At 46.1% G+C, this 22,102-nt stretch overlaps 1 protein-coding gene across 1 annotated transcript in view; it reads right to left on the bottom strand.

Annotated features, from left to right (window-relative positions):
- The window catches only part of LOC109280963 (cytosolic phospholipase A2 gamma-like), a 34,162-nt gene extending 22,480 nt beyond the window's left edge, over nucleotides 1-11,682 (bottom strand). The window contains exons 1-5 of the mRNA XM_059731832.1: nucleotides 11,644-11,682; nucleotides 4,260-4,376; nucleotides 3,385-3,527; nucleotides 1,489-1,684; nucleotides 359-476 (exon numbers count right to left, since the gene is read on the bottom strand). Coding sequence (XP_059587815.1) covers nucleotides 359-476; nucleotides 1,489-1,684; nucleotides 3,385-3,527; nucleotides 4,260-4,376; nucleotides 11,644-11,682 — 613 coding nt within the window. The remainder of the gene's footprint in view (nucleotides 1-358; nucleotides 477-1,488; nucleotides 1,685-3,384; nucleotides 3,528-4,259; nucleotides 4,377-11,643) is intronic.
- Nucleotides 11,683-22,102: the final 10,420 nt, after the last annotated feature.

Consider the following 22,102-nt stretch of genomic DNA (forward strand, 5'->3'; position numbering starts at 1 on the left):
ACAACTCCCCACGCACATCATGACACATACAACACAAACATACATGGCACAGATTACATGTGTGGAACAAAGTATAATTAAAAGCTATGGCACCAACCACTATATTTCTATCCTACATAAACATAATAAAAATACTAAAAATAGTATTGAAAATGCCATGAAAACCCTGAGAAGTCTGTCTGCCTGTCTGTCAAGAACTGCTTCACAATACCAAGCTTATGAGTTTTAGCTAGCTTTATAGATGGCCTGCACATATCTATTACTCAGACATCTTACATAAAGCTGAGATTAAAGGTGATATACCTTACTGATATTAAGTTACAATATATGCACTTATCATAAATTTTGCATAATTTACCTGCAGAGTTTTCAGCTAATTTGCTAAAAGATTTCTCATCCACAGCTGCATATATGGGGTAGGGGTTTTTCCCATTTTCAGAAGCAGCCCTCTGGTCAGACAAACTCCCTTTATCCAGCTGAAAGGCAAAATTACATTTGTTCAAAGAAACACGCACCTTTAAACTATTTGCTCAGTGGAGTCTTTAGTCTTATCCATCTTCCTTAATCCAGGATTTAAGGAGAGCCTGTGTGGTGGTACAGGCAGAAAAGCAACACATGCTATCCTGAGATGGCTAACTAGATGGTTAAACTCTTTCCCTTTTTTCTTCTCAAAGTAGAAATATGAAGAAACTTAAGTAAAGGAAACTTATGACACATTCCCCCTTTGAAACAGATCCAACTGTACATGTGTTGGAGAGGTCCTCTGAGAATTTAGTTATGGCACTTAATCTTTCTGTTCCTTGCTTTCCTCATCTGTAAAGCAGGGTTTTTCCAGCATCATAGAAAGATTATGGGATAAATTCTTCAAAGTCATGGGAAGCAATTCTCCAATTCTATTTCAAACTAGTGAAGCCTAACCTGGAATACTGTGGCCAGTTTGGATGCTGCGCTTCCAGACAGACATGGACAACTTGGAAGATATCAAGAAGAAAGCAACAAAAGTAGCTAGACATCTAGGACATACAAGGAAACCATGAAAGACCTGGGCTAATTCAGCCTGGAGAAGAGACAGAGGACAGAGTGGAGGGACCGGGGGGGTGGGGGTGAATATGTTGATATACCGTTGTTAAAATAAGGGCTAAAACCAACAGGTGATTAACTATTCTTTGTGGCCACAGACAGAAAAGAAGTAATGGGCCTGAAGTACAAGAAGGAGAGTGTGGGTTATATACCAGGAAGACATTTCTTACTGCGAAGGTCATTAAGCACTGGAATACATAACCTGGAGGTTATGGCATCTCTGGCCTTGGAGGCTTCTAAGTGCAGCTTAGAAAAATGTTTACTCAGGGTGGTTTAGACTGCAAGCTAAACTGACTGACTGCCTGAGCCCTATTTTTCTATGATTCTTTAAAAGATTGTGAAGTGATCAGATACTTTTGGTGGTGACACCCACCTGAGACAAAGATAAAAGGGAAGATTTTCACCCACCTCATGCAACATCCAATGCACTACTATGTAGGACCAGAAATCAGTGAGGGAGTAGTTTTTTTCCTTGGATGCCTCTTCCAACATCATCTTTGCATTTGAAAAGCTCCATTTGGAGAGGAGCATTTCACACATTCTTTCCTCCAAGCTTAACAATTTATCTGACCAATCCGGTTGTTTGTACAAAGAAGACATACACCTATGTACGACATGAAACATATGGTGAGAGAAATGGGATTTAGTCCATTTCCTCCCCACTAGCCCTCCACAGTCTTTATCAGTTAATTCCAGTCATCATTTTAGCTAGGTCCAAGATTTGCAACCAGCAATGGTTGTATGGCTGGCTGACCAGCTACAAGGTAGGCCCTCAGGACAGATTGCAGGAAAATGGAAATCTCTATTACCAATGCATGGGCCCCATGACCCACAGCTGAGCATCTTCGATAGCATTCAGAAGAATCCAGATGCTCACAGTCATCTAATGAGTGCACCAGAGTATATTTGATTATCCCACTAACTGCCTACCTGCATTTTCAGATTGAATAAATACCTTTATACTCTGTTTTTAGTGTCTCTGCTCTTGTACTCAAAGGCATTTGATATCAAAAGAGTTAGATGTCTAAATGCTTTTGAGGGGCTGAGTATGGTTCCTGATTTAAGATCATGGTACCTGATTTAAAATACAGGCGTGTCGCATCTTACGGAGAGGTTAGGCTCCGAGGTCAGTGTGTAAGGCGAAAATCATGCATAGTCATGCAGCGACTGCCTCTGACTCCAAAACCTCCCGCTGCCGCCGCAGAGCCATGCTTGGAGCTGTGCGGCCGGCAGCAGCGGCGCAGCGCGGGGTGGTGGGGGGGATGGCTGTGTGCCACCAGGCCACCACCATGCTGCCAAAACCTCCTCCCGGTGCCGCAAACTGAAGCCCCGCCCCCCCCACGTAAAGTTGAATTTGCGCAAGTTAAATGCGCGTATGGCGCGACTGTACTGTACTGCTTTTAATTCCAAACATGGAACAAAAACGTCCAAATTTGCCACTAAAAAGAAATTTAAAAGACATTGAGCAAGAAACATAAGAACACTCTGTTGTTTCAAGAACATTGAGCCAGTTTGTGCTGCTGATATTTGAAGCATTTTGTTTCAGTAAGATAAAATAATTTTGGTTCGGTATTTACAAAACCGCATTAAAAAAAATGAAAGTCAAAACAAAATTAATTGAAATGGTAATATCAAAACAGATGTCTTTTTTTTTTTTTACCTTATTGAAATCAGGTATGTCTAGCCTGAGGGCAAGTAGGTAGACTAGTTTCCTGGAATCTAGGAGATACAGGTTGAAACCCCTCTGTGGTTGAAGAAGACTACAACCTGGATCTCCTACACTCTGGGCAAGTGTCCAAACCACAAGGCCACTAGGCTAAAAGACAAGGTAATCCTTATGTATATCTCATACCTGTTAGTCATAGTTTTCCTATGACTAACATTTCAAGACAAACCAGACCTTACATGAAGGCCTGTTTCACTGAACAGCTAACTGGCCAGAGCACAGCCTTACTGAATATGTTTTGGGGCTTAATGCAAACACTTCTGAGCCAGAGACTGTGCTTAAGTGCCAAAAAAATGCAGTTATGCAGCTTCAGAGATACAAATTTAACAGAGTATCAGCCCTAAATTAGAGCTGTGGAACTAGACACTTGCATTTCAATGAACTTACAATTTTCAGCTGTCCCAGATTCTTTGGAAGTTCAAATTCTGAGGTTCTCACCTTCTCAGATAACAGACAGACAGTAATTTTTCTTTTAGTCCATGAAGTAAACAGCAGGGAACTGAGCTAATAATAACATTGATTCTCAATGGTTAATTCTACAAAGGACCTCACTCTCATGTCTTTTCATGTGCACCTACCAGGTGGACCCAGACACTCCACACAGGTACATGACAGAATCCAACAGGCCATGGTTTTGCAGCTCCCCCAAGGTTCCCTGCAGGGCTATCATTGCACGCAAACCACCACCTGAACCCAGGATTGCAATATGGGGCACCTCGTCCTGGGGAAGCAAAAAGTTGCAGACACAAATAAGCAAGAGAATTGGAAGATTCTGCATTGTCTACTTTAGCTCTTTCCTTTTTACCTGCAGTGATGCACCTGCCAGGACAATGTAGGGCAATGCCTATCCCTGCTTTAAAGTCCAGTAGCTGAAAGTTGTAACATTATATTTGTTTTCTGCAGGGGAGATGGTAGAAACCTGTTTAACATGAACAAATAGCTACTCCAGAATGGAACAGACTAGGGCAGGTAATGGCCATATGTTTCCATCTGAACAAAGGTACCCAAGTCCATTTAGCTATCTAGTAGATAGGATAGAAACTGGCTTATGGTCTGTATCTCTGTGCAAAGATATTGTTTACTGACACTTTAGGATGTCTGCATTTCAGTGCCTAAGTTCAGAGACTAAGGCAGTGTATTTTTTTTTACTAATGCATCCAGCACAAAGTTTGTTCAAATATTTATAAATATTTTCTATTAAAATAATAGTTAAAAATCCCACTACCCCTGGAAATTTCATTTTTCCATTCAAAAGGAATGATCTTCTTTTTCATGTAAAACAAATGAACAAAATGAATTTGAGCTTTCATATTTATGGAATATTTTCTCCTCTTTCCTCCACAATATTGTATCATTTTAAGGGACCTCTTCCTCCGCTGTTTTTTTAAGTGGATTTTTTTCTCCCTGGCTCCAAACAAGTCACCATAACAATGAGATATTGATATATTTATACTTCATTGCAGGAGATGCCAAAGTTGTCCAAGCATTTCTTCACTGTGGTTTTTCTGTGGGTAGTGCCATGTTTTTCACCCTCTGAGAGCTCCTGGGAAATTCGAACTTTCCCTTCATTCTGTGGAGTGAGAGAGAGGGAAAAAAATCCCTTAAGTTAGACTTTGGAAGAATGATAGATCCACAACGATAGCTTACATCCAGTTCCACCTAAAACACAAAGGTATATCCAAGCTACTGAACAACTATAGTATAAATGACATGTAGCATGTTTTATTCTGGGTTGCTAATGTGACATTCATCAAAATGAGCCCTCTGGTGGGCATTTCAAGTTCTATTGTATCAGCCTTGCAAAGAGAGAAAAAAAAAAAAGAAGAACCCCCCCTCCCCAAACCGTGACCCCACCCCTCTATGTACCTTTCAACCCTTGCAAACAAAAATCAAAATAAAAAACACTGCACAAATGCATCCAATTTGTTGCAGCAGTTATTAATAAAGGTCTCTGATGGAACCTCATGTTGACTAAAATAAAGGCATAAAGAAATAATTTGAGTAAGAATGCTAGGGAAAATGAAATCAGTTATTCTTCATATGATAAGCAGTTCATAAATGGGAAAGTTTAATAAAAAAGGTACAAGCACATGAGAAATAAGAATAGTGGGATGTTAAAGAATTCTATATGCCAGTGGGAACTAACCTTTCTGTCAGGCACGACACAAATTATCCCCACCTGCTCCTCAAGTGCAACTCCAGTCCTCTTCCCCTACCCAAGCTGCTGCTCTGTTTTCTTTTTCCTGCTATACCTGCTGTTGTGCTGTCTGTCCCCTCCCTGTCTGCTGAATGCCATATACATAGGCTGACCATGCTATGTGTGTGCCACCAGATGGGGTCTCCAAGGATGGCCATGATAACCTAGAGCCCCGCGATCGTGCCAATTTGGCCCAATGGGCTAAATGGACCCTCTTTTCTCGCTCATCATGTCTTGATGTAAATATAATATAGGGAGGCTGCCCTCATGTCCGATTGGACACGGTCCTGATGGATTTCCCTGAACCCCGTGGGTCCCCAGACCCCTTGTGGATCCTGTTTCAGAATAGATGTCTCGGGACACCCAAGCCTTATGGGCTATATGCATGGCTCCAAACCACCCCTTTACCATGCCCCAAGCCCCGCAGATGGTATTGCTGTTGTCTCTCCCAGGCCTTGCTACAACTCAGCCCCTTGTCCTCGCTGGGCTCTCCATAGCCCTGTCTCTGCACCCTTCAGCGCTGGGTTCTCTACAGCCCTGCCTCTGTCTCTGCACCCCTACTGCCATGCCCCCTCTGGCACCAGGGTCTGTGTGCCCCAAATACCACGCCCTCTGTGGCACCGGGGTCTGTGTGCCCCAAATATCATGCCCTCTCTGGCACCGGGGTCCCCCCACACTACAGTGTGCTCCATTGAGGCCTCTTCCTTCCCCAGTAGCCTTACCCAAACCACCGGTGGTTATGAAACAGCAAACAAAACATACGCCCCTGGGCTAGAACATAACACATAAGTTCCAATTGTGCTCCACCCCTTTAAAAGTATCAACTCTACCCCTGGCATTATCAGAAGCTAGACTAGGCCTCTTTCCATAGTTCCCTCTAGGAAGGCTCCTTCCCACTTGGCTGCTGGCAGTGAACTGCCTCCCCTAGTTCCAGCTGGGGTTTATATGGGCCCACGGCCCTGCCCCTTTTGGCCAACTGACCAGGTGCAGCTGCAGGCTAATTTGCTCTCTAGCCTGTTGCCCTGGTAACCAGCACCTGGGCTTCTGTCTGTCTCTTTGGGCTCTCCCCAGGCAGTTTCTGCTCCTCTAGGAGCAGGCACCTTAGTGCCTTGCAACAGTGCGATACAAACGCTACAGTTTGGCCACTGCTGATCTAAGTAAATTGCTGAAAGCAACCCATTGACCAATCAGACAATATAACAACCTAGAATAAGCAGTGAATTATCTATAAAAGCAATCTATTATTTGTTCTTTAACGCCTTATGAATGTTCCCATAATACAAAGTGTGATCTAATATTTCAGTACTTGGGGTTAGCAATATTTACAATGAAAGCTGTAAAAGAAATACTATACCTGGCTCCCTCGTCTTCCTTCCATCTCACTTTCCTGTTTTTTTCAATAGGATACTTTGGCCTTTTAAATTCAGTGGAAAGGAAGCATTCCTCCCCACTCAGGGTTTTCAAAACCTCAGGCCAATAGGTAGTTGGTTCTTTCTTCCTTTTCCTTGTGCAATACAAATTGGAGAAAAGTCATATTTAACACGGGACCATAACAATTTGGGGAATTTTGACATGGAAAATGAGATTCTGCTGTTTCAGACAACAGTCAGCACCAGGTGCTTCAGGGAAAGGTGCACAAGAAATTTCACAGTGAGTTGTGCCTGGAGGAAGACTTTGTCTATAATCTCAGCTATTAAACCCCGCAAACCTAATCAAGTTACTCAAGGATGAGTTTACTCTTGTATAAAACACTGTTTAAATAGAATCAAATTATATTGTGGGGACACATCATTTCATCATGGATATCAATAGAAAATCAATGAAGTAGTGCAATTTGACTATGCCTTGTTTACATTTATAATAAACAAGATGAAATGATAAAATAGTCATGAAATGATTGGAGAGTGTTAATAATTTCTGTTAGACATTGACTCCATGCGGAGCCCAACAACTAGGGAGACCATTACCCATAGATCCTGTTATTCATTAGCCAGAGCAGACAGGGAGGAAACGCCAGCACACATTGCTCACAACAACTTTATTCGGAATGGAGACAGCTTTGGGCAAGCTCTCTTGCCATAAGAGACGAGGAGCAGCCCCAAACGATAGGTTCTTCGTACATTTATACACTTTGGTTTATACTCATTAACATTCACTCCACTTCTGTCCCACCTCTCTTCCACCCATTTCTCCTCCTATCTCAGGCTCCGCCTCTGTTTACTGTTTGCTTCATTAACATCGAATTGCCTATGCATTTCATTCATTTACATGCCTTTTTGCTATGAGAGCATGTCTAAGGCCATGAATCCTCTTTTTTTGGTCAATTGGCAAACTCAGAAGGTTTCTTTACTGATCACCATCCACCCTTTTGCATATGTTCATCTTGGTTACATGTTATCTTTCACATTACAATCTGTTTTTCTGTCCCAAGTTGTGCTATCCTCACCCTTTTTGGGCCCCTGTATCTTATGTCATTTCTTGCTGTAGCTGGTTCACAGCACATAGACTTAATTGCTGCTTTTTTGCTGGAGAAAAACAAACATGCCTTTGATAAGCTTACTCCTTTTTCCCCGCTCAGAATAACTTAGATTAGTTCTGGGCACTTATTTCTGTTTATACAGCTGTTAACAATCTTTATCTTTTTTAGGCTCTTCCCTGTTCCTGGAGAAGTAGGAGGGGAGGAGAACCAAGTTTTTCCTCTCACTTCTAATTACAAATTCTCTGCCACTACTTGAACAGATATCTAGTAACATACTTTGTTTCTTTATGTGCTACTTTGCTTTTATTTTGCGATACACACGGGATTCTAGAGTGTCTCTCTTACATTTCCTAACTGGTTTTGATCTCTTATGAAGCTGTACTTCTGTAAAACACTTTATTTTGCTATATCCTGCACTGGTAACTTATACTTTATAAACTCCACAGCAAACACACACCTGCTTTTGTCTTTTTTTCTGCATAGAACGCTGTAATTATTTTTTTCCAGGGATTTTAAAGAACCCTGTTCATTCACACAGTCTTTTTAGCTGAGAGATGACTTTCTTTGCTTTTTAGCTTCCTATAGAAAACACAACAGGAGGTTCTTACTTAATTCTAAGCTGACTACAGCATATACTTCCACAGTATATACTCTTGTCCACTACTCTGCCTGACCTGGACAAACAAAGTTTCCTGGTCAGCAGAAACAAACAACATCTCCTGCACAATACTTACAACTTCAGTTACTTCCTATATAACTCTACCTTACTACAAGTTTCAGCTAAACCCTCTAAAACAAATCACTCTGCATCAACAAATTTCCTGATAGGTTACCACTCTTGTGTCCTGGTAGAGTTGCCGATTGTTGGATTGGATTTGGACCCAGTACCTATACCTTTGTTCTGGATGGACACAACCTCAGGCTGACCACAACACTTGCCAGTTAATAATAGGTGAATTTATTGATAAAGAGCAAAAACTAAAAAGGAACAATAGAGACAATAAAACAATTCTATATCTACTAAGCCTAGGGCTGCCATCACAGTACATCTGGCCAGAATGCAGGCTTTACTCTGAGGCTTTCTTTCTTAGATGTTAGCAGTCTGAAGGTGAAATCTTGAACACTCCAAGCTAAAGCCTGGAGGGCAGTTGCTTTACTTAAAATTTCCTCGACCCAACTCTGGGTCGTAATCCAAGCCAGGGTAGACGGACTTTCCTGGGGCCCCTGCAGCGGACCCCCATTCCATTTAGGCCAACTCACAGAAAGAACATGGAGGTCACCCTGATCCCACACACACAGAGGAAAAGCCTCTGAACTTGCTGCCATGGCACTGGGGAAAGGTAAAAGATGGGGTACGATAGGTGAGCCAGCCCAAGAGAAACTAGTACTCGCGAGGTGACCCAGGCCCATGAGAACCCAGTATACCTGCTAGGCCTTACCCTGGTAGGATCTGGATGATCAGTCCCCTCCAAATGTGTGTCGAATCCTGCCCACTACGCCAAGATCTTTGCTCCCTGCCCTGCTCTGATTAATGAGTAACAGGATCCACGGTTAATTGGACCATTGTCTCCCTAGTTGTTGGGCGCCGCATGGAGTCAGGGTCCATGCGGCACCCAACAACTAGGGAGACAATGGTCCAATTAACCGTGGATCCTGTTACTCATTAATCAGAGCAGGGCAGGGAGCAAACACCAGCACACATTGCTCACAACAGCTTTATTCAGAATGGAGACAGCTTTGGGCGAGCTCTCTTGCCATAAGACACAAGGAGCAGCCCCAAACAATGTGTTCTTCTTACATTTATATACTTTGGTTTATACTCATTAATATTCACTCCACCTCTGTCCTGCCTCTGTTCCACCCATTTCTCCTCCTATCTCAAGCTCTGCCTCTGTTTACTGTTTGCTTCATTAGCATGGAATTGCTATGCATTTTACTCATTTACATGTCTTTTTGCTATGAGCAGATGTCTAAGACCTTGACTTCTCTTCTTCAGTTAATGGGTGGACTTTGACCAAAACCTGGAAGCTTCTGGAGGCTTCTTCGCCAATCATCATTCACTTTTTTGCCTATGTTCATCTCAGATTCTGTTCCTAATTACGTGTTGTTTTCCACTGTTCCAGTCTGTTTTTCTGACTCAGGTTGTACCAACTTTCACCTTTTTTTAGGCCTCTGTATCTTATCTCGTTCCTCGCTGTAGCTGGTTCACAGCACACAGACTCACACAGATTTACTTGCTGCCTTTCCCTCAGAAAATGGTTGACACAGTTAAAATGGTTACTTAGCATAAGCAAATGTCTGGCTTAGCTATCATTCTGCCTTGTGGTCAGCAGCGCTGCTAGGCCACAGGTCATGCCTTTATTCAGCTGCAAATCCAGTGCTCCCTAAGAATCCACATTATTGTCACCCTAACAATTTCATTTTGCTGTTCTCAAAACACAGTTGCATAATTTTGATTTCTTGCTAATTGTAAAAATATGAGCTTTTTTCTTTTCATTTGGACTAGATAAAGAAAATGGAGGTTTCATAACTTCTGAAGGAATGGAGATTCTGGTTTCCAGCAGCTCTATTAACTAATGAGTGAGGCATAGACTTCTAGATCTATTTTGTGATATTCAAAGATGCCTGAAGTAATTGGACAGGAAATCTTTCTAAATTTCAGAACCAGTTAGGCCTCTCTCTCATAGGTTATAATGAAAATCTTAGCTATATTAAATATGTCTTTCTAGTCTACCTTATAAAAACAGAACAGAAACACTCCATGTTCACAAGTCTCTACTTCCTCCAAGTTAGTTTTAAACAACAAATAGAAACTCGCTAACTGGTTGTCACTCGCTCTCTTTCCCAACAAATCTTCTTGAGAAGGCATATTCACAGAGTTCCTCTCCCACAGAAGCTGTTAATGTTGTCTTACACAAGTACGCTGGTTCCATTCTAGCCAGATAACTGACATATCTCTGTTTCTACTAAGCTGTGCAAACGCTGAGACAACATGTTCTCTGCAGCTTTTACTACATTTGTCACAAGAACCATTTCCTCAGTCAGCAACTGTGACAGAGGAATGCTCAGACTGATGCATTGTGGCTTGCTAGCTCAGTACTAGTTGAACTGGCCTGCTCCTTTTTCTTGTTACAAAGGAGTGAGTAGGATTTAGCTTAGCATAGATTAGCTATTCTATTCAATTATTATTAGTATTACTATTCAATTTATTTCTTTGAATTTATATTTGCTCTTTTTTTTTGGAAACTTTGAAAAAAGAAAGGTGTATTTTCCCTGCCAGTGTGATCTACCACTGTGCAGGTAGGCACAGATTGCTTGCATGCACACACACAGAAACACAGATATACACAAAATATAGCTAAAAATCAGATATTCATAGCAGAAGAAGACAGACAGACAGCACACAATTTTTACATAACCTTTAACACTGAAGCAAACAGTCAAAGAAGAGACCAGTGCATGAACGCAACAGAGGGAATAAAACACACAATACAAAAGGATTCACACACACACACAGACCTTTTGCAGCACAGGAAAGATCAATATGAAATGTGCTGGAAAGGCAGGTGCCAGGTCTTCTGGCAGGGGAGGGAGAGGGGGTAGGGGGAGAGCTAGAGCTGCAAGCCCATGCCCCCAACACAGATGCATTCTCTTCCCAAGTAGCCTGGACATCAGTGCTGCCAGTGGAAGCCAGGAGGTGAGAGCAGTGTCTGCACCTGACATCTCTGCACCTGCACCACCTCTGCGCAGTCCGGAAGTGGGCACCAGCACTGGAATCACTGTCTCCTCCACCCCAATTTCAGCTCTCGTTGTGAGCCTCCAACTGCCAGAAGAGGAGCTGGAGCTGGAACCAGGGATGCTGAGCGTGCTGGCTCAAGCAATTCTGGAGACTGAGGGGGAATCAGAGTTTGTGCTCCACACCCCTCAAATTTCCCCTAGACCCAGGTCTCCTCCGGAAAGCAGCATCTTGGAGGAGGCTGAGGTTGTGGAGGCAAGTGGCTCAGCTGAGGCAGCTCCTCCTGTTGTTGAGCCTCAGCCTATTGAGAAGGGGGAAAAGGCAGGATCCTGACCCTAAACCCAGAATTGGGGGAGTAGTGTAGTATGGGATCATTCTGAGGTGGCAGATGATCCCAGGTTTGCCATCTGGCAGCACTGCCGTACGCACATGAGCCATGGCAAGGACATGAGACACTTCTCCATCATCGCGATGCTTCTGCATTTGAGGAGGCAGCACTCCCTTCCCCTTCTTCCTGCTCAGCCTGGCACCAGTGCAAATGTGCTGAAAGGGAAGTCCCCTGCTCGCTACAAAGCCTCCTTCCCCACCAAAGCAGAGGCAGGCCACCCTGGACCAGTGGGGGAAAGGTGGACAGAAAGGGGGGCACGTTCCCAAGGCGAGCAAGATCACCCAGAGCATTGGGGAGATGCTTGCTCTGGATAGCCAGCCCTTCTCCCTAGTTGAGCAGCCAGGGTTCAGGTGGTTTGTAGCACTTCTGGCCCCATTTTACAAAGTGCCCACATGCATCACCTTTAGCAAAGCGGTGGTGCCCTCCCTTTATGAGGCATGCAGGGAGTACTTGAGGGAGGATCTGCACAAGGCAGGGCTGTGGGTAGCCTTGCACTTCACCTCTGAAACCTGGAGCAGCCGGGGTAGTGATCATGCCTACCTCTTCCTCATGGAGCACTGGTGCGATCAGTCAGGCCATCGGTGGGCTCTACTGCGAGCAGAAATGCTAGATGAGTTCCACATGGCAAGGGAGATCATGGAGGCCATGAACCGTGTGGTGCAGGGGTGGCTCATTGGGCAGGCCGATTTCACCCCTGGGTTCATGGTCACTGACAGTGGGGCCAATATAGTGAAGGCTGTCCGTGATGCCAACTTTGTTGGCATCTGCTGTGCGGCACTCAGGCTGCACCTAATAGTGAGGGATGCCTTAGAGGGGGACAGGGCTGCTGGTGATGGCGTCACCACCACTACTCCTACAAGCCAGCTGATTTCAAAATGCAGAAAGGTGGCAGGCTACTTCCACCACAGCATCAATAGGGGCAAGATGCTGCGGGAGAAACAGGCAGAGCTGAGCATCTCACGGCACAGAATCATACAGGATGTGGAGACTCGGTGGAACTCCACATACCTGATCCTTGAAAGGTTGGTGAAGCAACAGAAGGCCATCCATGAGATGGCCTTGCTTGGGAAGATTGGGATCAGCGCCCCCTCTGAACAGAGCTGAGTGGGGTACCATCTCCCAGATCTTGCTGGTCCTCAAGCCCTTCCTCGAGGCCACCGAGACCCTTAGCGCTGGTGATGCCCTCCTCAGCCAGGTGATTCCCCCTAGTGAGGGAACTGAAGAACGAAATGGAGAAGTTCTAGGGGATCACTGTTCCTGGCTGGGGCAGGCCGCTGTCAACAGATGTGCAGGCACTGGTGAGGCAGCTGGAGGAGGGCATCAGGAGATGGATGGATCCATTGTGGTCCAGTACGGTCCACATGATGGCAGCCATGTGCGACCTGAGAGTGAAGGGGAGCATGTGCACTGTCAGCTCCAAAACCCTTGATCACTGGATGCAGGTTCTGGTGAACAAAGTCAGGGAGGCTGAAGTGCAGAGGCGAGGCTGCACTTCATCAGCCTCCTAGGTAGCAGGTACAACAACTCATGGACTTAATATACACTGTGGAATTCTGGCACACTGCGACCTGCCGGACATCTGACACCCCAGGCACCTGTGCACTTCTACCTGCAGTGCTACATCCCCCTGTCTCACCTACCCCCCACCACAGCCTGTCCCTCACCCCCTGACACCTCCATTTCCATTTTCACTGACTGGCTTTCTTGCCTACATTGTGGGCCTGCACTAGATTTTACCCTCCTGTGCCCCAAGACAGAGGCAGTCACCCAAGAGGGACAACAGACTCCCTCAGCGAGACACACACAGCTGGCAGGCTTTGTGGCTTGGCAGGGCCCAGTACTCAGTCCTGCACTACATTTCACCCCCCTGTGCCTCAAGACAGACGCAGTTGCCCAAGCACCCACCCACATCACGAGTTTTGCCTGTCAGCAGCCTGGGGTGCAGTTGCCCCCAAACCCCTGCACTGATCTTCTTGAAACTTGGCATGCTTTGTGGCCTGAGCATGGGCCACCATCTCTGCAGTTTTCAGCCCGCTGTGCCTTAACACACATAGGGTCATTGGTGTCATGAGTTTTGCCTGTCAGCAGCTTGGGGTGCAGTTCCTCCCAAACCCCTATGCTGATATTCTTGAAACTTGGCATGCTTTGTGGCCTCTCCAGCAGCTATCACTTTTGCAGTTTTCAGCCCCCTGTGGTGTAACACATACATGTGACTCGATTGTTCCTTTCATGAATTTGGGGTGCAGTTTCCCCAAAACCCCTGCATTTATCTTCTTGAAACTTGGTAGAGTTCATGCTCTCAGCAGAGGCTACCACCCCTGCAAGGTTCACCCAAATCAGAGATAAAACAACAACATTACAGATATTTCACTGATCCCCTATTATAGCCTATAGCCAGATCTCCAAAGAGGTTCTGAAACTTCGAAACTGCTTCGGCCGGATTGAAGCAGCAAACCAATCTGGAGCTCCAGATCAGATTGCTGTCATCTGAAGCAGCTGGATCCAAAGCCAGATCGGATCACTGCCAACTCACGCAGGCCTAGTGTCTATGGCTGAATCTCCAAATCTTTCTGAATCTCTCTGAATCAATTCAGAGGCTTCTAATTTGATTCAGAGAGATTAAAGGGTGTCTTGTTTTGTTTCAAATTTGGAGATTTGGTCCCTGAGTTGGGCCAAATCTCCGCTGAATCGAATCTGGTACCAAAGCTTCACACAGCCCTAGTAGGTAAGCAACTACTTTATCAAGTGTTTGACCTTGATTTTTTTTGCTAGTCACTGAAAATGCTACTTTGCTAGGAAATTGCCTCCTTCATGTCTTGGATATACCTATCAGCTGTGTTTGGTGGGCTCAATATGACTCTAAGCAAAAGAATACATTTTCCAGTAGCTTTTGCTGTTATCATTTCTAAGTCTATAGTGTTGTCATAAAAATATTTTACAGTAAGTCTTGTGTCATGACCAATTCTCAGATTTATATTTTGGATGAATTCTTTCAGTTTTGGGGTTCATATTTCACAATGGAATGACATCCATTCCCACTTTAAGTGCAATGCTGTCACATGGCAGAGTACTTGGTGACAAATATGAAGAAAGTCAGATATCAGGTTATACAATATGGTTGAAAAACATCAACAAGCTGTGGGAGATTGAGACAATAATTTAGACAGAACAGAGAACTGCTGTGTTGTTATTTTTGAAGATTTGAACCATTTTTGGATAAACTTTATGAAAATTCAACACAGAAATTTGGTAGATGAGCAGGAAAATCAACAAAGTAACCAAAGTTGGAAGAAAAAGACCTGTGGCATAGTGAAAGAAACAAGAGAAGTTGGGAGAACTAATGCCACATGTTTGAAGAGATCAACAGGATGATGTATCTGATTATGTCTTAAAACCTGAAGCATCTTTTAGTTTTAAGCCTGCAGAGAGTTCACAGTCGGCTAAGAGAGGGACTTGCTAAACATTAATTTTAGGCAGCTCCTGGAACTCTCAAACCCTGTATTGTCCATACATTAACGCCTGAAACTAGTTTTAAGCACATTTTAGGCTGCTTACAATGATGCCATTCCAGGACAGGTTTATCTCTGATCCATGTTACCCAGCTCATGTTCTGTTAATGCATGGCCTCTCCCCACCGATGAGCTGTCCAAGGTATCCTCCAGCATCCCAGAATGCAGTGTCTCCTCGTCCACCCTACTGTTCCTTGTGGACAAACTTTCCACCCTCTGAGCTGCCCAGGGTATGATTTTGGCACCAAGCCAACTCCCCTTCCCACCTCTGGGGCTGTGACTTTCCCACTCCCAGGAGTGCAATGCTGTGCAAACAGCCTAAAAAACTGGCCTGTCACAGAGCAGAGATGGGTCCAGGAGTGGGTCTGGCTGGAAGTGGCGGGGGGGGGGACAAAGTAGGGTGCCAGATTGAATCCCCATGAGCTCAGGCTTTCCTTCCAGGGCAGGGGCAGTGGCTTCCCCAAAAGCACCTTCCTTCACTTTTTGTGCCTTCCAGCTACCCCAGGGAACACAACCAGTATCCTGCACCCTGCAATCCCAAATCCCATTGTAGTAAAACATGAGATAGTTTTTCATTTAATTCCTATTTACTTCCATTATTTTTTTAATTTATTTTTATTTTATCCTCCAGTGGCTCTCCCACCCCCCTTTCCTTTTCACCTCCCATTTCATTACCCACCCCCATTCCAGTAACTCTCTGCCTCCCAGATGCATGTTGCCCCCATCTCCCACCCAGCTCTCCAACATCCCCACCTAGAACAAGGATAAAAGCTTGTCCTGGCTCATCAGCCCTGGCAACCCGCAAGTGTAGCTCCTAGTAAGGCCCCTGCTCACCAGCCCTCTAGTGGCAAATCAAAGCTGTGGAGGTGGGAGACATTCAGAGAAGTTTTTTAGTCTTAAGGTGTGACTGCTCCAAACTTGAGCTAGCGCTAACACCAATCTGAGCAGCCCAACGTGCAATGTGTAACAAGGCCAAAAGTCTGTGGAAAGTGTTATTTGAGAAAGAACCTTATGTATAAAGCAAACCTGCAACCAGAATACATTTTTAGCAAAAATCTGTTGGGTGCAGACTACTAGAATAAAATAGTAATTTCATCTAATCATTTAGATTGCATGTAGATTTCATTTTCATATCATTTTTTTTTAAATTTATTTCCTGAAAGGAAACTAAGACACCACTAGGGGATGGGGAGGAAGACTGGCTTTATTCATAAAGGAACTATTTCAAAACAGTAAGGAAAAGCTGTACACAATGCCTTTGCAATATAATTTGATATTACATAAATCATATGACCCGCCGAAGGCAGCAGTGATTAAATAATTGGAAAATATTTTGGAGGCACACATTTTTAGGGTGATATTTTTTATTAGACCAACTGTGTAGTAGTTAGACAAACTTTCAAGTGCAAGACCTTCTTTCTCAGGTCTCACCAGAAGGGTGTACAACATATTCTCAGATCCAAGTAATTTGAAGTGGACAATTTACAGCATTTGTTCCCTATATATCTAGAAATATAAAATGTTAAAGTATAAGATCAGTAAGTGCCACACAGACAGACAGACAGACAGAAAGATGCTGTCTGGCAAAACATATCCTTTATGGGCGCATCCACACATGCAAGCATGTGCTCTTGGAGCAGATCAAATAGAAGTGGTGCAAATTTGAGCCAGGGCTTTTTGCTTCAGTGCACATGCTCAGACATGCACTTTGGTGTGGAGCAAATTGTGCCACTTGGGGCAAAATAACTCTGCCTGGCTCCTCCCAGATCTGCTTCCAGGGGGAGCTAGAGCCCGGAGCCAGCACCTGTGCAGTCCTCAGCAGTATAAAAAGCTTCCCTTGCAAGTAGCTCAGGGCTACTAGCTCTCAGGAGCTTCTGGGGCCCAGGCAATTGGCACCTGGGGACACTACCCTTGTGCCAGCTGAAGAAGCCCTGAGAGTTCCCTGCACCCTCTACGCACCTGCCAGACCCAGATGGGGACTGCACAGCCCTCTGGGCCAGCTGCCAGTGGATTGTGCTTGCTGGGTTGGCCTCTCTGCGGCACTACTGCTATGCGTACCCCCTGCCTGGCCATCTGGGCAGCTATCGCCAGGAAGATGTTCTGGGTTTGGTGGCCTGCTTTGAACTGTCAGAACATGTCCTCCTGGCCCCATTTGGCCAGGAGGTCAGCCACAGCCATCTGGGTCCAAGGAGCCAACTCTGAGCAAGCAGGGTCCTGCCACCCCTTGTGTGGGGTTCAGCCCCCACACAAGGGGTTCAGCCCACCAACAGGGGATTCAGCCACCACACAAGGGGTTTGCTTCCCCAAAAGGGGATTCAGCCCCTCCACACAAGCAGTTTGGTACCCCAACAAGGGGTTCACCGCCACACAAGGGGTTTATCCCACCAAAAAGGGGTTCATCCCCCACACAAGGGGTTTGGATCCCCAACAGGGGATTTGGAACCCCCAACAGGAGTTTCAGCCCCCACACAAGGGGTTTGGCCTTCACACAATGGGTACTATCCCCAGTAGGGGCCAAATGGCTCTTGCAGGGACTACCATCCCCCCTGCAAGGCCCACATGCCCCAGCCCAGCCCCATGATTGCTGTTCCACCTGGCCCCATCTCCCACCAGCTGCTGCAGCTCCCCAATGGCTGCCTTACCCAGCCACACCCCCCCACTCCCCCAGGCCCCCAATGGCTGCCCCACCCAGCCTCACCCCCCAGTTTGCACCCCCAGGTCCCCATGGCTACCCTGACAACCCCAGGCATTGTCATTAAAAAAAACAAACAAAAAAGACAGAAAAAAGCGCCTCTACTTATCTTAGAAGCAGGGGTGGGTGGTGGGGGGGTCCAGGGCTCTAGCTCTGTGGGCAGCACAGGACAGCAGGAGGGCAGGAGGTCCTGGGCTGGGGCCACTTGGGATGTCACCCTGCCCCACTCTGTGCAGGCAGGGCCCCACTCAGCCAGACGGCAGCTCCAACTGCCAGTAAGTGCCAGGTTTTTTTGTTTGTTTGTTTTTTAAAACTATGGGGTGGGAGGGCAGGGATTGAGGGGATGGGGCCAGCCAGGGCAGGGGTCAGGGGCCTCAGAGGGGACTTGGGGGGATGGGGTTGACCAGGGCAGGGGTCGGGGGCCTTGGGGGGGGGGGCTGGTGGGGAGAGGGGCCAGCCAGGGCAGGGGTTGGAGGGGTCTGGGGGTTGGGCGGGCTTGTTGGGGGTTCCCCCCATGGTCCCCTTCCCCCTTCTCCAGCCCTGCTGACCGCTTAATCACTGGCACTTGAGCCCTGGTGCTGAAACACGTGGTCTGGTCGGCCGCATGTTTCAGCACCAGGGTGAGGGGCCAACCGTAGAGATGCTTTGGCAGGCAGAGCGTCTCTGTGGAGGACCCAGGCTCTGGTTGCCTCAGGGGATGGTCCGGGACCATGCCCTGCTCTGTTTTTTTAAACTTTGATTTTCTAATTTTCTCCCCATGTTACAAGTTTGCAGCATGGGGAACATGTTTTCACTCCCACACGTGCGTGTTGCCTCGCTTCAAAGGGGTTTGAGGTGGGACAAGATGCATGTGCGCACTTGTCTGGACACTCCCTATGACACAGACAGTGCATCTACATGTGTTGCTATGACGCTGTTGTTACTGCGCCATCATTTAGTATTTTCTTTTGGAAGTACTAAAAGACAGCACAGTAACAGCCTGTACTGTGCTGTGTGTGCTGCCCACAGTTATTTTTAGACACTATGTCACCCTAGCTATGCATTTTAACAAGGTAGCATGGTCACTACAGTGATGTAGCTGCCGTGTCACAGTACTTGTCTGCGGAAACTACGTCACCATAGTTCATTGCTACAGTAATGAAATGTCACGTGTAGACGTGACCTGAGTCAGGAGACTGTACTTCATTCTGCCAAATGGCACACATGTAGCTGTATAAACTACAGTTTTTGGAATTTTCAGAGTTTATGATTCAGCCTTTCCTGATTAAGTAGGCATGTGTGTAAGACCAGGTATATTCCAAAGTTTTAGTTGGGCAGAGATCTGCAATGGGATGGTTCTCAGTTTTAGCGTAAAAAGTATGCAGATGTGAAGAGTGGGATAGATTTCGGACATGAGCCACTCTTTGGATGGCCTTCTCCTTATTGATGGCTCAACAGAAAGTAATTAGAGGAATTGATACCAGTCTTCAAATACCCGAAGAATGAGTACAAAGAGATGGAGATAGGTTTTCCTCTGTGGCTGTAGGAGACAAGACTAGGAGCAACAGCCCTCAAGCTGCAGTAGGGGGAATTTAGGCTGGAGGTTAGGAGGAACTTTCTGACTAAGAATGGCCGGACATTGGAACAGGCTGCCTAGGGAAGTTGTTGAATCTCCATGCTTGTAGCCTTTCAAAAGCAGGTTAAAAGACACTCACCTGGGTTGGTTTATATGGGGATTTTCCTGCCTTTATTAGGTGGCTGTACTAGATAACATTTTTGGGGGCCCTTCTACAGATGGAGATTGGTTTGATGCTGAATGGAGGGGCACGATGCTGTAGCCAGGGACATTTGGTTTTTAGTCCCACCAGGAGCTTTGACACACACAGTCAAATCCCCAACCTTGGTTTCAGCCAACACCCAATGCTTCTAAATGTGGAAGAAAAAAGCTCCTGACACATGTACCAAAAGGATGGGAAAATAAAATCTTTCCTAATCCCATGCAGCAAAAAGCAAAGACCAAAGGAATGGGAAATACCCATTGTAGAGCATAGGCAGGGCTATTCGTAGATCGTCCCTGACCAATGCCTCTGGTTCAAGGCAGAATCGTGCCTATCCAAACTCTCCTATACGAAACCTTGTCTAGCCTTTTCCTAAAACTGTGCAGTCACCCTGTCACACCACTACAAAACATGTTGCACACAGACACCCAAACCACTGTCATCTGCCATACATAAAGCAGGGAGATGAAGACTGTTAGTGTCCTGCTGCTGGAAGGTTTTTAAACACATTCAGGAGATACAAATTAAGCAGCCATGCTCCCTACTATAGAGAAAGGACCGCTCCACCCGCATCCCCAAGTCTCTATCAATCCGACTATGCAGTAAAATTCCTTCATGACCCCAGATGTGGTGATTGGTCAGACCATGAGTGGAGGGGGAAGACCTTTTAGCCTTGGCTGCAGCCAACACCCAGTGTTTGGAAAGGAGGGTGGGGGAAGTGGGCAACTCTGACACCTGTAGCAAAAGGAGGGGTGGTGCTGGGGAAATCCTTCCCAGCCCCATCTGGCAACTAGCAAACCCCAGAAATGGTCCCCATTTTCAAAAAGGGGAGGAAGGAGGACCCGGGCAACTATAGGCCAGTCAGTCTCACCTCCATCCTTGGCAAAGTCTTTGAAAAAATTATCAAGGCTCACATTTGTGAGAGCCCGGCAGGACAAATTATGCTGAGGGGAAACCAGCATGGGTTCGTGGCAGGCAGATCGTGCCTGACCAATCTAGTCTCTTTTTATGACCAGGTTACGAAACGCCTGGACACAGGAGGAGGGGTGGATGTCATATACTTAGACTTCAGGAAGGCCTTCGATACGGTATCCCACCCCATACTGGTGAACAAGTTAAGAGGCTGTGACTTGGATGACTACACAGTCCGGTGGGTGGTGAATTGGCTGGAGGGTCGCACCCAGAGAGTCGTGGTAGATGGGTCGGTTTCGACCTGGAAGAGTGTGGGCAGTGGGGTCCCGCAGGGCTCGGTCCTTGGACCGATACTCTTTAATGTCTTCATCAGTGACTTGGACGTTGGAGTGAAATGTCCTCTGTCCAAGTTTGCAGATGACACAAAGCTATGGGGAGAAGTGGACACGCCGGAGGGCAGGGAACAGCTGCAAGCAGACCTGGACAGGTTGGACAAGTGGGCAGAAAACAACAGAATGCAGTTCAACAAGGAGAAATGCAAAGTGCTGCACCTAGGGAGGAAAAACGTCCAGCACACCTACAGCCTAGGAAATGACCTGGTGGGTGGCATGGAAGTAGAAAGGGATCTTGGAGTCCTAGTGGACTCCAAGATGAACATGAGTCGGCAGTGTGATGAAGCCATCAAAAAAGCCAATGGCACTTTATCGTGCATCAGCAGATGCATGACGAATAGGTCCAGGGAGGTGATACTTCCCCTCTATCGGGCGCTGGTCAGACCGCAGTTGGAGTACTGCGTGCAATTCTGGGCGCCACACTTCAAGAAGGATGCGGATAACCTGGAGAGGGTCCAGAGAAGGGCCACTCGCATGGTTAAGAGCCTGCAGACCAAGCCCTACTAGGAGAGACTAGAGAACCTGGACCTTTTCAGCCTCCGCAAGAGAAGGTTAGAAGGCGACCTTGTGGCTGCCTATAAGTTCATCATAGGGGCACAGAAGGGAATTGGTGAGGTTTTATTCACCAAGGCGCTCCCAGGGGTTACAAGAAATAATGGCCACAAGCTAGCAGAGAGCAGATTTAGACTAGACATTAGGAAGAACTTCTTCACAGTTCGAGTGGCCAAGGTCTGGAACGGGCTCCCAAGGGAGGTGGTGCTCTCCCCTACCCTGGGGGTCTTCAAGAGGAGGTTAGATAAGCATCTAGCTGGGGTCATCTAGACCCAGCACTCTTTCCTGCTCATGCAGGGGGTCGGACTCGGTGATCTATTGAGGTCCCTTCCGACCCTAACATCTATGAATCTATGAAATATTGGTCCACTGATAGACATAGCCTAAGTTAGGAGCCAGAGTGAGATCCTCTGCCATGTGGTCAGCAGTAGGTCAAATGAGGGAATTATGACAATCCTTTTGGCTTCAAAATCTGTGAATCCAAGGGTGTTTGCACATGGCCTTTGCTTCTGAGCTGCGCAGAGCTCTAGGGAATGAGCCCCACAAGTTCTTATAAACGTTACATAGACAAATCACTCTTCTGCAGCTTCAGTCCTTTCATTCCAGTAAAGCTCCATGTCAGCTGCACACAGAGCTCTTCCTCAGAGAGAAATCATTTTGTATGTCATCCTCTCTGTTCTGT

This window comes from Alligator mississippiensis, chromosome 7 (genome assembly GCF_030867095.1).
Source record: "Alligator mississippiensis isolate rAllMis1 chromosome 7, rAllMis1, whole genome shotgun sequence".
Taxonomy (NCBI): Eukaryota; Metazoa; Chordata; order Crocodylia; family Alligatoridae; genus Alligator; species Alligator mississippiensis.